This window comes from Macaca fascicularis, chromosome 16 (assembly GCF_037993035.2).
Source record: "Macaca fascicularis isolate 582-1 chromosome 16, T2T-MFA8v1.1".
NCBI lineage: Eukaryota > Metazoa > Chordata > Mammalia > Primates > Cercopithecidae > Macaca > Macaca fascicularis.
In genome coordinates, this window is record NC_088390.1 from 35,346,104 (window position 1) to 35,360,489 (window position 14,386).

Genomic DNA, 14,386 nt, shown 5'->3' on the forward strand with positions numbered 1-14,386 from the left:
TTGTGGAGTAAATAAGCTCAGTTTTCTCAAAACTCAGAAAACAAGAATATCTCTTCTAGAACAGGGATAAATACTACTGATATCAGAAATGTAATGTGAAATAATGTACATATGAACATTTCTTTTTACTAACCAGGCACATGGTAGCACTCAAGAAATGTTAGCCATCTTTTCAGTTATTTGTAGTTTTAACAGCAAGTCATGGCCTTTATAACTCTACCTTTCTAATTATAAAGTGAGAGGAAAAATTATTACCCCTTTTCTGCTGCCAAAGCACACTGTTGAGATTACAGAAAATACACAAAAGTCATTAGGAGTGACTCAGCAGACAGGTTCCACTGAGATTAAGAATTTGTTAAATTTACAACTCTCATGACATTTGTCTTAATCGGGGTTATCCATTGCTCTCTCCAAGGTTAACACTTCTTGCCTAATAGCTTTGAAATTACAGTTTCACCAGGACTTTACCTTCAGCACTAAGAAGATAGATATCTTAGGCTGGGCGTGGTGGCTCATGCCTATAATCCCAGCACTTTGGGAGGCCGAGGAGGGTGGATCACGTGAGGTCAGGAGTTCGAGACCAGCCTGGCCAACATAGTGAAACCCCTTCTTTGCTAAAGATACAAAAATTAGCCCAGTGTGGTGGCAAGCACCTGTAGTCCCAGCTACTTGGGAGGCTGAGGCAAAAGAATCACTTGAACCTGGGAGACGGAGGTTGCAGTGAGCCGAAATCATGCCACTGCACTCCAGCCTAGGTGACAAAACAGAGTGAGACTCTGTCTCAAAAAAAGAAAAGAAAAGAAAAGAAAATAGACATCTTAGATAGCAAACTAGGGTTGAGAAAGATTGTGCTTGAGTACAATTGTGACAGCACTCTAGAAATTCACAGAAAGAATGGAAAAAATTAATCTGGCTAAAAACACCCCAGTTATTACCAATTTCCAGTGACAGACAGCATCTTACTGGTGGCAGCGGTGGGCTATCCATTGTAGCTGCCAGCCGTAGTGGGGAGGCAGGGGTGGTGGCGGCAGGAGCAGCTATGGGAGCAGCAGTGGTGACGGTGGGACCCCTGTGGCCCATGTCCCTGAGGCAGCCAACTGCACCACCCCCACCCTCTCACGGCTGGGCAGGACCCACTCTCCCAGGCCCAGAGCCTCTGCCGTGGCCTCAATATTGCTCCCTGCCACATCCCAGGAGCCTGTGAGAACCCAGCCAAAGGTACAGCCAGGACTGGGCTGGTCCCAGGAGCATCAGGTTTGTTTGTAAAGGGTTGGCTGGGCCCACTGCGCCACCTGCATCTTGCCTGCTGCCACTGTGAGGGAAACCCAAAGAGGAGGCATGGCCAGGGCTGTGCACTCCATGGAGCTGGCGGGAGCTGGGGAAAAGCGGGAGCCCTGCCCCTTGCAAGTTGGCAGGGTGGGAGCTCCCCAGGCACAACTGCAGCTGCACAAGCTGTGGCTGTGACCTGGGCACCCCTGTGCTCTTGGGAGCCTGGAGCAGGCAGGAGCCCTGCCCTCCCAGGCACAGCTGCAGCTGCCCAAACCTCAGCTGCAGACCCAGGCATCACTGTACTCTTGAGGGCCCAGGAAGGCCCCTCCTTCCCCAGCAGGCATGGAAGTGCCTGCTCTCACTGTCTGGCTTCTCCTGGCTATTGGTGCCCACTCTGATCATGGGGCAAAGCTGAGGCTAAGCCTAGGCACTGTTGCAACCTGGCTGGGTGTGTGCATGCTTGAGGCACACTGACACACCAGCCCCCTGGCCCCCTGACCCCCTCCAGACACTGGGTTTTGGCACTGACAAGCATAAGATGGAGGTTGAGGGGGCAGGCCAAGGGTAGCTTGGTGTTAACCTGCAGGTGCCCCTTGGCATGAACAGCCTGGGCACCATGAATGGAAGCAGGAGGCAGGCAGGCTCCTAGGCAGATGGTGGTGAGTCCCTGGTGAAGTCCCACCTGCAAGCCACGAAGGGCCTGAAGCATGAAGGCCAGACTGCTGGACCCACAGACTGCAGTGGGAATTTGTGGTACTTTTTCTGGGCTGCCTATGGCCACTCATGAACCAACTGGTATGCACTTCCTTCCCTCTGAGGCCCATGAAAAGCCCCGGACTCAGCCAGACCAGAAGAGAGGATGGGATGACCTGCCTGCAGAGAGGAGCTACCCTCTCTGCTGGAGCTGAACACTCATCGGGATGACCTGCCTAGCAGACAGGGGCTACACTCTCTGCTTAGAGTTGAACGACACCCTGGCTATGGAGAGGAGCTACCCACTGTGGGTCTCCTCTGAACTGTTCTACCGCTCAATAAAGCTTCTCTTCACTTTGCACACTCTCCACTTGTCTGCATACCTCATTCTTCCTGGACACAGGACAAGAATTCGGGACCTGCCGAATAGCGGGGCTAAAAGAGCTGTAACACAAACAGGGCTGAAACACGCCCCCTTGCTCACCATGTTGCGGGCAACAATAAGGAAAGAAGACAATAAGGAGAGAAGAGCTTGCAGCCCTTTGGGGAACCCAGACCTAGAAGCTCAATGAGCCAGGGCTGTGACACCCTCTTTAGGGATCTGTGGTTCCTGGCATCTCTAAGCTTCCAGGTGCTATCATGTTCCCTGGTGTCAGCTGTGGAAGCTGCTTATGGTATGCCAGGCCTCCATCACCATGGCAACAGGGGCTGATGTCATACCAAGCCAAAAGATCAGGCTCTGCCTCTCCCACTGTAGCCAGCGTACCTGGCTGTGCACAGTAGCCGGACCTCACCCTTGCTTATACACCCCTCGCCACTCCATGCCTGGCTCGCCCTTGGCAGGTATGGGATCCAGGCCGGTAGCGTGACCCGAGTATAACCTGCCGGACCGAGTGGGCTTGGAATGAGCCCACTCATTCTGCAAAAGTTGGGCAAAGGCGCCACTGGCCACAAAGGTTTCTGGTTGGCAAAGCAATACGCCAAAAATCCTGTAACACTACCTCTTGAAATACGAAACTTGATTATTAAGTTAACTCTTCCTTCCCTGTACTTCTAATAACAGTGTATCTTTACAATATTCCAAATTCAGTCTTCAGATGCCCCCACATCTGTAATCTTATAATTCCCCACTAGGGAATTTCTGAGAATTATGATTTTCAACTCTGGCACACAATCACCTATGGACCTTTGTAAAGAAGAAATATGTCAGGTCTCATTTAAGACCTATTGAACAAGAAACTTCCTAAAGTGAGACGTAAGTTTCTATATTTTTAAAATAAACTCTACAGATTATTCTCGCATAAAACTAGAGTTGAAAATCACTAATGCATTTGACCCTGAACTCCTAGCACCAGAATAACAACATTACATTCAAGGGCAAAGGTAATCCAGCATAAGTTAAAGAGTCCAGGCTGGGAGTGTCAGGCAGACTTAGCTGTCACTACCAGCATGGTCACATACTTTAGGCAAGCTTGGTTTCTCACCTTTAAACAGGGACTACTAAAAGTAGTTGCCTCAAAGCCTTGGATTCAACACTAAACTGTATAAAAAGCATTTAGCACAATGGGTGTCACATGGTAAGTACTCACAGTAAGGGTCCTTCCCCTCACCCCACCCTTTCCAAAGGGTAAATTTTTCCCAAGCTATAATCTTAAAAATCTGAGAAAAACCTCAGCTCCTCCTGTTTTCCTTACTCTCCCAAACTAATATAAGAGGAAAAGATACCTGAGCAGAACCTGCCTCAGATTATGGAAGCAAGATAACTCAACTAGTTGGAGCTTTTATTTGGTTAATTTTGCAAATTTGGCCAAGGCTCCTTGTTTCTGCCTACAAATTGTTTCACTGCCACTTTCTGCATTCTTTGAAACATGCCAGATGTTTCAAAAATATAACTCTGGTAAAAAGAGGGATCAGGAGCCAGACCAATACAAATCCAGCACAGGAGAGCACGGTGTGTCTGAAGTATCATTTTTAGATTCTTTTAGCCAACGCATCAACTATGTGCAATTTACAATTAAATCACTGTGCTAAGAGCTATGGATAATATAAAGATGTATAAGAGAATACTTTTGGCCTTTCAATAGCCATTTCATGTATTTAAACAATATATTTTAGAAGTTGTCACAAGTTAGCCAAGCCACAAGCCAAATTAGGGATGGTGAAGAAAATGGATGATGGTCAGGATGTCCACTTTTTCTTCTTTTTTCTCCAGAGCTGAAGTATGAACTTCATTATGTCTGCAGACATAATGAAGACAGACAACAGTGGCACTGCCTTGACTCTGCTGAAGAGCTGGTGACATGAGGGAATCCTGCACCAGCCCTGCTCTCTGCTTGGCACAGATAATGTGCCAGGCCCTCTAAGCACTTTACATAAGTTATCTCATTTAATTCTAACAACTCAATGGGATAGGTACTATTATTATTCCCATTTTATAGATAGGGGAAATGAGGCTTAGAGTGAAGTCACACAGTCAGTAAGTGGTGAAACTGGACTCCGACCCAGGCTGTCTGAACCTTGAACTTGAGCTCTTTACTACATGATTCTGATTCTGAAAGTCTGAGAGAGACCTCTAAAGAGCATAGCCTGATATCCACATCAAAATCACAATGACATGGTCAAGAAGTCGGGAAAGTGGTTATTCCTGGTGTATGATGGCTGGGTGGGTGAGTCAGTAGTAACTGAAAGGAGCAAGGAGGGATTGGCGAAAGGGGGAAATAGTATTGGGGAGTTGTAATATTCCATTTCCTGATCTAGGTACAGGTTACATACTTCGTGATTGACCTGTGTTTGTGAAAACCTCAGATGGTGAAAATTCATTATTACACATAAAAGCACAAGTACACTGTTCCCGGCCGGGCGCGGTGGCTCAAGCCTGTAATCCCAGCACTTTGGGAGGCCGAGGCGGGTGGATCACGAGGTCAGGAGATCGAGACCATCCTGGCTAACATGGTGAAACCCTGTCTCTACTAAAAATACAAAAAACTAGCCGGGCGCGGTGGCGGGCGCCTGTAGTCCCAGCTACTCGGAGGCTGAGGCGGGAGAATGGCGTGAACCCGGGAGGCGGAGCTTGCAGTGAGCCGAGATCGCGCCACTGCACTCCAGCCTGGGTGACAGAGTGAGACTCCGTCTCAAAAAAAAAAAAAAAAAAAAGTACACTGTTCCCTATGTATATTTTACTTCAGTAAAAGTATAATATACAAAGTATAAAGTGATCTTTAATTATATTTTCTTTACTCGAGCTCCCTAGCATTATGTTGACACAGAAGAATAAGTCTTTATAGCCTTTATACCTTATGGAAAAGGTATGGTAAGTTTATAGTAGATTTGGATTATCTCATTTCAGTATCTTGCTTTTCTTTTAACAGAAGACTAACCAAGGAATTTCACTGAATAGAAAGAATAGAAGTTAAGTGTGTTGTACCTGAGTAATAAAATGCCTACAGCCAACTCTTAAAAAATTGTAGTCAATCTCACATTTTAACCGGCTGCTCAAGGAACAGATGTTACAATGTTACAAATGTTGCACATTAGATTTCTAATATGGCAGTGCAAAAATTAGCATAGCTAGAGTTAAACCAGTGTTCTTTTTCTGTTTTTTCTTTTCTTGAGACAGGGTCTCATTCTGTCACCCAGGCTGGAGTGCAGTGGCATAATCTTGGCTCACAATAGCCTCAACCTTCTGGGTTCAAGTGATCTTCCCATCTCTGCTTCCCGAGTAGCTGGGACTATGGGAGTGCACCACCTCTCTTGGCTTTTATGTATGTATGTATGTATGTATGTATGTATGTATGTATGTAGAGATGGAGTTTTGCTTTGTTGCCCAGGCTGGTCTTGAATTCCTGAGCTTAAGTGATCCTCCCACCTCAGCCTCCCAAAGTGCTGGGATTACAGGTGTGCACCACCGTCCCCAACCCAAACCAGTGTTGTTAACCCTTGATTCACATTAGAATAATCCTGGAAGCATTTAAAAAATACCAATACCTGGACCTTATTCACAGAGATCCTGATTTAACTGCATGGGGGTGAGACCCTGTTATTAATTTAAAAGATCATCAGGGCCAGGCACGGTGGCTCATGCCTATAATCCCAGCACTCTGGGAGGCCGAGGCAGGTGGATCACCTGAGGTCAGGAGTCCAAGACCAGCCTGGCTAACATGATAAAACCCTGTCTCGGCCGGGCGCGGTGGCTCAAGCCTGTAATCCCAGCACTTTGGGAGGCCGAGACGGGCGGATCACGAGGTCAGGAGATCGAGACCATCCTGGCTAACACGGTGAAACCCCGTCTCTACTAAAAAAAAAAAATACAAAAAACTAGCAGCGCGAGGTGGCGGGCGCCTGTAGTCCCAGCTACTCGGGAGGCTGAGGCAGGAGAATGGCGTAAACCCGGGAGGCGGAGCTTGCAGTGAGCTGAGATCCGGCCACTACACTCCAGCCTGGGCGACAGAGCCAGACTCTGTCTCAAAAAAAAAAAAAAAAAAAAAAACCCTGTCTCTACTAAAAATACAAAAATTAGCCAGGTGTCATGGCAGGCACCTATAATCCCAGCTACTCGGGAGGCTGAGGCAGGAGAATCTCTTGAACCTGGGAGTCGGAGGTTACAGTGAGCTGAGATTGCACCACTGCACTCCAGCCTGGGCGACAGAGCAAGACTCAGTGTCAAAAAAAAAAAAAAAAAAAAAGATCAGCAGGTGATTCTAATGGGCAGCCACAATGAGAACCACTGAGTTAAATAAGGCTAATTTCAAAAATAGCCTTTGTACCCAAGATTACTACAAATCTTATTTCTCCTCAAATGTCACTCAAGTGTAAGATTTTTAAAAGAAAATTATTTCTCATAATAATTATTCTGGGATAAAATCATTGAGCTATGCTTTCTTACATCTTATCCTGAAACAAAATAAATTTAACATCACATTCCTATTAGTGTAAATTTGCATCAGACCCCTTCCAAAGTAAAAAATAAGGATATTATTCATGGTAAAACTATGTTTGCCATTAGCAACACTTTTTTATCTTTTGTCTGACCACAGGCCCTAACAATCTTTCTACAATGCAGCAGAGGTGATGCTGAAACAATTCAAGTAATCCTAAACTCCTGTGGGGCAACTGTTTGCTACTGGCCAACTGCCATTTGAAACTCATAATAAAACTCATCTTCTTAGCACCAAATTTCCCTTTTTTTCCCCTCTTTTTCTATTTGTGTATGTTGGCTACTGAAATGTGTTCTGCAAATGAGTCTGAAAAAAGAAACAGAAAATACATATGGTATAGACAGCAGAAATGAAGAGGGTAAATACAAATTATCAGGAATGACAGGACGTGCTTGCTGTAGGCTTAAACACCATCCCCACCTTACAGCTAACCAGTTTGTTGTTGCATCTGGATGTTCATCCACTACTATCTTGTTTTTGCTTATAATCTCTAGAGATTTACAAAAGTAGATTTAATTACTATAGCAGGCTGGGCGCGGTGGCTCACGCTTGTAATTCCAGCACTTTGGGAGGCTGAGGTGGGCAGATCACTTGAGGTCAGGAGTTCGAAACCAGCCTGGCCAATATGGTGAAACCCCATCTCCACTAAAAATAAAAAATAATTGTTAAAAATAAAAAAAATTAGCCAGGTGTGAGTGGTGCACGCCCGTAGTCCCAGCTACTTGAGAGACTGAGGCATGAGAATCGCTTGAATCCAGGAGGTAGAGGTTGTAGTGAACTGAGATCGTGCCACTGCACTCCAGCCTGGGTGACAGAGGGAAACTCAGTCTAAAAAAAAATATATATATATATGTATTACTCTAGCAGTTTCTCCCTCCTAAGTGTAGTTTTCCTTTCTGAACTAACAAATCATTCATTGTTTTGATCATTCCAATACACTATATTTCAAGACTTAAAACATACAAGAACAGGATATCTCAGAAGAATCCTGAGGATTGAAGTCCTTTCTATCTTCAGTCTATAAGGACTGGCTACTCCACATCAGGCCTTGAATTAGAGTTTACCCTAATGTTGATAACTTTTAAAAATTCTTAAATCCTTCATCTTGAACTTACTATGAGGCTAAATCTTCTATCTCTCTCAAGCCATTTCTCCACTCCCCAAATGACTCTATGTTAAAAATCCCATACAAGCTGATTATCAACAAGGATATTGTATTCTGAGACACTGTCCTTTCCTAGAAGAGAATGCAAACCTGTAGTCCAAGAATGTAAAAATATTCTAAACCAAATAATTCTTACATTTTAGATTTTCCTTTCTTTGCATCTGCCTTTTCCACACTTGATTCTAGGGGGTGGCTTTTTCTTTTCTTTAATAACACAAAAGGCTAACATCTCTTCCTTTCACTGGGCTATTCAAGCATCAAAGCTTTTTTTTTGACTGCACAGAGTGTAATATTACATCCTTCAAGGATATAATAAACCAAGCAAAGGAATGAAACAGATCATAAAAATAGTATGACTATTCTATATATGACCTTCTGCCAGTTTGGTTGGGTAGGGGTTGGGGTGAGAAGACCAGGGAAATGAGATAAATAAGTTTTATTTTTAGGAAATAAACTAATATAACAAACATTTTCCTGACTACCAGGCTGGGGAAGAAATAGCCCTACAATGGTAAATGAATCCAGTTGTTCCTAGGTGACCACCCATAAGCACAATAATTGGAATCCCAGCTCATCCAGAGCATCTTCCTCCTTTTAGGTAGGATAGCAGTGTGTACAGGAGAGGGAAATGAAGAGAAGCCTCAGGAGTCTCAGTGCCTGTTGCTGTCACTAGCATCCCAACCTGCTCTAGTCACTGCCTACATTCCTTCTTATTTGAAGCCAAGGTGAAACTCTTGCAGCTAAAGCCAGTATCTTCTTTCTCTGTGACCTCTTCCAGTCACACTATCATCTTTCTCTAGGGGCAGATAGATCCTCTCCCCATTATGGAAACCTCTAACAAACCTGTGCACAGCAGAGGGAGCAAGTAGCTGCTTCTATCTATTACCTGGTTTCCTGGAGACTGAGTGGGATCAGAAAAGGGGCAGGGGCCTCTCTGCACTCCTGCCTTCTCTTCTAGGAAAGCCCCAAGAGATCTAAGGCAGCCAGCTCTCCAGCCAAATTGCCCTCCAGCCAAATTTGTTTTCACTTATCCAGATTTCTTTTCTTCTTCCCACATACTGCATGTAATGATTTTCTCCTCTCCTTTTCAGGGCTTTCCATGAATAGCCATAAAACTAATTCGTGAAGTGTAGATTATACTTTCTCTAAGGGCCCCTACTCCCCCGGGCCCAGTGATTTGCACATCAGTCAATCAATACTTGGTGAATGAATGAATTATGCAGAAGCAAATGAATGAATAAAACTAATTAAAGTTCATACTTCTCTTATCCCAAAATTGAAGAGAAAGTTGTTCAGTGATTGACTTTATCTTCTACTCCTCTTCTTTACATCAGTATTTCTACTTCAAATAATTATCAAGATCACATACCACTTCCTTTGCAGAAAATTAAGTAGTGGAGATTTCAACCATTTTGCTCTGCAAATAACTGCCCCCTCATCCCACCCCCAAGGTTAAGCCTTCAAATTAGGAAGAAGCTCTTCAATTCCATTTGACATGGGGGTGGGAACAGGGAAGTGAGAAAAGGGAAAAAAAAAGTGTGGGAAATACTCCCTGAACAAACAAAACAGGAGGAGGATCTAACACCTTTAAAAAGTCAGCCAAGTACATGAAACAACTCTTGCCTCTTGAGGAAAAGACACAAGGAATCTGACTTAAATGAATGAAAGGCTTGGCAATACAATAAAACAACCCAGAGTATTCTGTAAATACATATACCTAACTAATTGTTTCTCTTTTTTTTTGGAGACAGAGTCTGGCTCTGTTGTCCAAGCTGGAGTGCAACGGCGTATCCTCCCACCTTAGCCTCCCAAGTAGCTAGGACTACAAGTATGTGCCACCATGCCTGGCTAATTGTTTTATTTTTTTGTAGAGACAGGGTCTCGCTGTATTTCCCAGGCTGCTCTCGAACTCCTGGGCTCAAGTGATCCTTTTGCCTTGGCCTCCCAAAGTGTTGGGATTACAGACATGAGCCACTGTGCCTGGCCCCAACTAATTGTTTCTAAGGGAGAAAAACCATTAAAACTAAAGTTTCCTTTTCCCCACATGTGTCCAATTTCATGAAAATATTCTTCATGTAGATTCCCATGTACTAGTCTCTTTCAGACAAAATCAGCCAAAACAGTATGCCAGTATAATAAGTCCAGAGGACTCCACTGCAAACTGAACAAAATATATATATATATTTGAGATGGAGTCTTGCTCTGTTGCCCAGGCTGGAGTGCAGTAGTGCGATCTTGGTTCACTGCAACCTCCACCTCCTTGGTTCAAGCAATTCTTCTGCCTTGGCCTCCCAAGTAGCTGGGACTACATACATACACCACCACACCCAGCTTTTGTATTTTTAGTAGAGACGGGGTTTCACCACGTTGGCCAGGCTTTCTCGAACTCTTGACCTCAAGCGATCTGCACACCTTGACCTCCCAAAGAGCTGGGATTACAGGCATGAGCCACCGTGCCTGGCCTGAACAAAGTAAATCTTATAGGATACCATATAAGGAGACTGGCACATATTCCATCAATGAGGCTGCCCACTGGTGATGAGCTCATGATGGCTATCAGCTGAGATTTGACGTCAGCACTGCCCCTGCTTATCATACAACACTGGACAAAGATTATAACCTTTCACCCTCAGTTTGTCATCTGCAAAATACTGATAAGTGTTCACATGGATTCATCAGTTAATGTTTGCAAGCACTAAGAAAATGAGCACCACTCCAGCTATTAATGAATCACAATAACTTAACTCATGCCATTCCAGATTCATCAACACTGAATGAAGTGCAATTGCGTAAATAAATCGGTGAATGAGGTCCTGAAATGGTAACTGCATTCACTGTGACATGATGATGAGGAAGCCAGCCTCAGTGCAGGTAGTACTATGGTGATATACTTGAGAGACACATCTTACTTCAAGAGATAGTTTCCATTAGTGAAACTTCAACAATATTTATGGAGTGCTACTATGAGCAATAAATATCCTGATACTGACAGAATTCATTTTTTATGGTCAAGGTTTTTAGAATCTAGTTTTAGTCACAGCTACTTGTTGGAAGAGATCAAGTCAAGTAAAATTATAGAAAACAATCAAATCTGTAAAAAACAATACAGTTTTGAAATGTGTTATAATTCAGTTTATATAAACCATATTTTTTTAAATTTGTGAAGTAGGATTCATTCTATAGCAAGACACAGAAAAAAAATGTCCAAGTGGGAAAAAGTTTTGCTATGTTTCTAAACTTCAGTTTGATACAAGGACATCTTGAACCTCTCAAAATGGGGGAAAATTCCAAGAGCAGCCCAGTCTCCTATGGGTATAACAGTCCAAAAATATGCTTGAATAAAGTCTTTCCTCATAGTGCCATCCCTAATCTGCACAAGCTTCGCAGTGAAAGGCAGTACACCTTAAAAAAAATCAGATTGTCACCAAGTCTTCAACTCAGAGCCAGTGAGAAGCAAACAGATAAAAACGTCAGGTATCTGGGCTGAAAGGAGAAGCAGAAGGCAGAGACCAGGGCCTCTCACAAAGAGCTGGTCCTCTCTATTTCTAATTTTCATTAATATAACTGGGACGGTGTCTGCATTTTTGTAGCCAACCCCCTCATGTTTTTTTAGGGGGGGCTCAATAGGAGACAGTGATCTAAATGACAGTTTAGTTTTCCTGACCCACAACTCTTCCCTTCACTTCCTTCCAAAATACTTCTAATACCCCTTTAAGGCAGAACGATGTGTATGAACTAATGAGGCAAGAGTCCAGCAGAACTTGTTTTCCGGTCACAACACTGCTGAACAAAGTAGGATCTGTTCCAGATGGGATAAGGTGAAGAAACTGGCCAAAACCAGCAAATTGTGACAAGGGCAATCCCTGGCTGCCCTCATTGCTCATTAGCATGGACACTCCCACCAGCACCATGACAGTTTACAAATGCCATGGCAATGACCCAGAGGTTACTGCCCCTTTCCTAGAAAGTTCTAAATAACCCACCCCTCAATTTGCATTAACCTGCCCTTAATTTACATGTAACTGAAAGTAGGTATAAGTGAGTATAAATACACTTGCCAAGAGCCCACACGTTGCAGACTCTGGGTACACTACCTGTGAGTTAGTGCTGTTCCACCAGGAGCAGTACTGTTCAATAAAAGATTGCTGTCTAACACCACTGGCTTGCCCTTGATTTCTTTCCTGGTGAAACTAAGAACCCTCCTGGGCTAAGCCCCAATTTGGCCTGTCCTACTAGGCCATTCAATACTCGGGGGAAGTTCACTTATATCTCAGGATATTCTGAGAATTTCCAGACTAATCTCACTGCTCATTGCAACACACAAAAATAAGTCAATTTAAGTTGTTCTCTAACTTCAGCCTGACTCTGTGGGTAAGTATGCTGGAGGTTAGACGGGGTAAGTAAAATTTATAACATCTCATGAAATGTAGTTAGATAAAGTTCCACATTTAAGATGATCAGGTTGAGTTTCCAGTCCAGTGATTATAATACTATTTGGCTTAACATTATCAATAGCTAAGACATGTGAGGCCCATGTATGTGAGGAATAAAGGCCCTGTGGCAGCACCAATACCAAGCAGTTGCCACAGGGAAAAGAATAATACTATTGACCATTAAAAAAATGTGTACATGAGGGGAAAAAAAATCCCACAACAACAGTCATTCTTTATTGAAGGAAACTCAGTCAAGGTTCCAAGATGCTACATTTTTTTTCTGCTTCAATAGATAAGTTTTGAGTGGTCATTGCCATGGCATTATGCATATAAATGTACCATACTGTTTATATATACACTTATTCCAAGCCACCTATTTGCCTTCCCAGACTATTTGGCTGAATGGGGTCAAAAAAAAAGAATAGGCACTATATCAGTTGCATTTAATAGCCAAATTTACCCAAGAAGATTTTACTTGAATCACCAAAGTCTGTATAAAAACATATACCTACGTACATTGGAATCACTAAAGATTTCTGATTCTTCACATTCACAGCAAAGTAATGCTGCTGATTCACTGTCTTCCAAATGAGAGCTCTGTAATACAAACAAGATCATTTCAGAGATCCAAACGAATGGGCCCATAAGCACAAGGGGAAAAGCAAGCTGAAATCAGAGTCAGTGGTGTTAGCTCACAGGTGAGAAGCTGCAATTCTGATTACTGATGGCTATTTTGAGAGAATACCGCCAAGAAGGTGACTGGTTAGTTGACTGAGGAATGCTTGATCAACTGAAGCATTTCCTATGGTTTCCCGATTTGGGGAAAGATCCAGCACATCTTTTTCTGTAAAGCACATCTTTTTTCTGGGCGCAGTGGCTTAGGCCTGTAATCCCAGCACTTTGGGAGGCCGAGGCAGGCGGATCACGAGGTCAGGAGGTCAAGACCATCCTGGCTAACACGGTGAAACCTCGTCTCTACTAAAAATACAAAAAATTAGCCAGGCGTGGTGGCCGGCACCTGTAGTCCCAGCTACTCGGGGGGCTGAGGCAGGACAATGGCGTGAACCCGGGAGGCTGAGCTTGCAGTGAGCCAAGATCACCCCACTGCACTCCAGCCTGGGTGACAGAGTGAGACTCCGTCTGAAAAAAAAAAAAAAAAAGATGGTGCTGCTAATCCTTTATAGTATGTACTCTTAACTCTTCTCAGACTGGGGATAGATTTATGTTCATTTATCTTCGTATCTTTGGACGTATTTGATGCATTTGATGTATTTCTTTAGAGATAGGCTATAGAATATAGCATAGGGCCTGATTAGGGGATCTAACTCTTAGCCTAGCCTCATTAGCCCTCTGCTGCCAAGTGTTTATATGAGCCAAGAGACAGGCCGGGAAGAGTGGCTCACACCTGTTAATCCCAGCACTTTGGGAGGCTGGGGCGGGCAGATCACCTGAGGTTAGGAGTTTGAGACTAGCCTGGTCAACATAGTGAAACCCCGTCTTTACTATAAAAAAAAAAAAAAAAAAAAATATATATATATAAGGCAGGCGTGGCAGTGTGCGCCTGTAATCCCAGCTACTGGGGAGGCTGAGGCAGGAGAATCGCATGAACCCAGGGGGTGCAGGTTTCAGTGAGCTGAGATCATGCCATTGCATTCCACCCTGGGTGACAGTGCAAAACTCCATCTCAAAAAAAAAAAAAAAAAAAAAAGAGCCAGGAGACATGCCCTACCCAAATTCCCCAACAGAGGCCAGAAAACAATTTAAAACCTTTTCTTCTGTTCTCTAATCTCTCTAAAAATCTGTCCAGAAGACAGACAAGGAAAATAAGACAAAGGAGTGAAATAATTAGCTGGTAACATAGGAGTATTTCTCCCTATGACTAACAACTCAAA

At 43.7% G+C, this 14,386-nt stretch overlaps 1 protein-coding gene across 10 annotated transcripts in view; it reads right to left on the minus strand.

The window, feature by feature from the left end:
* The window catches only part of SSH2 (slingshot protein phosphatase 2), a 306,013-nt gene that overhangs the window by 213,249 nt on the left and 78,378 nt on the right, over positions 1–14,386 (minus strand). For 4 of the 10 annotated variants that reach the window (XR_012425448.1, XM_074018914.1, XM_005583319.4 and 1 more), the window contains exon 2: positions 13,011–13,091. The exons of the other annotated variants lie outside the window; for them this stretch is intronic. Coding sequence is in view for 2 of the 4 variants with exons in the window: in XM_005583319.4 (XP_005583376.3) it covers positions 13,011–13,091 (81 nt within the window). In the remaining 2 variants the exon portion in view is untranslated. The remainder of the gene's footprint in view (positions 1–13,010; positions 13,092–14,386) is intronic. 10 annotated transcript variants of the gene reach the window in all.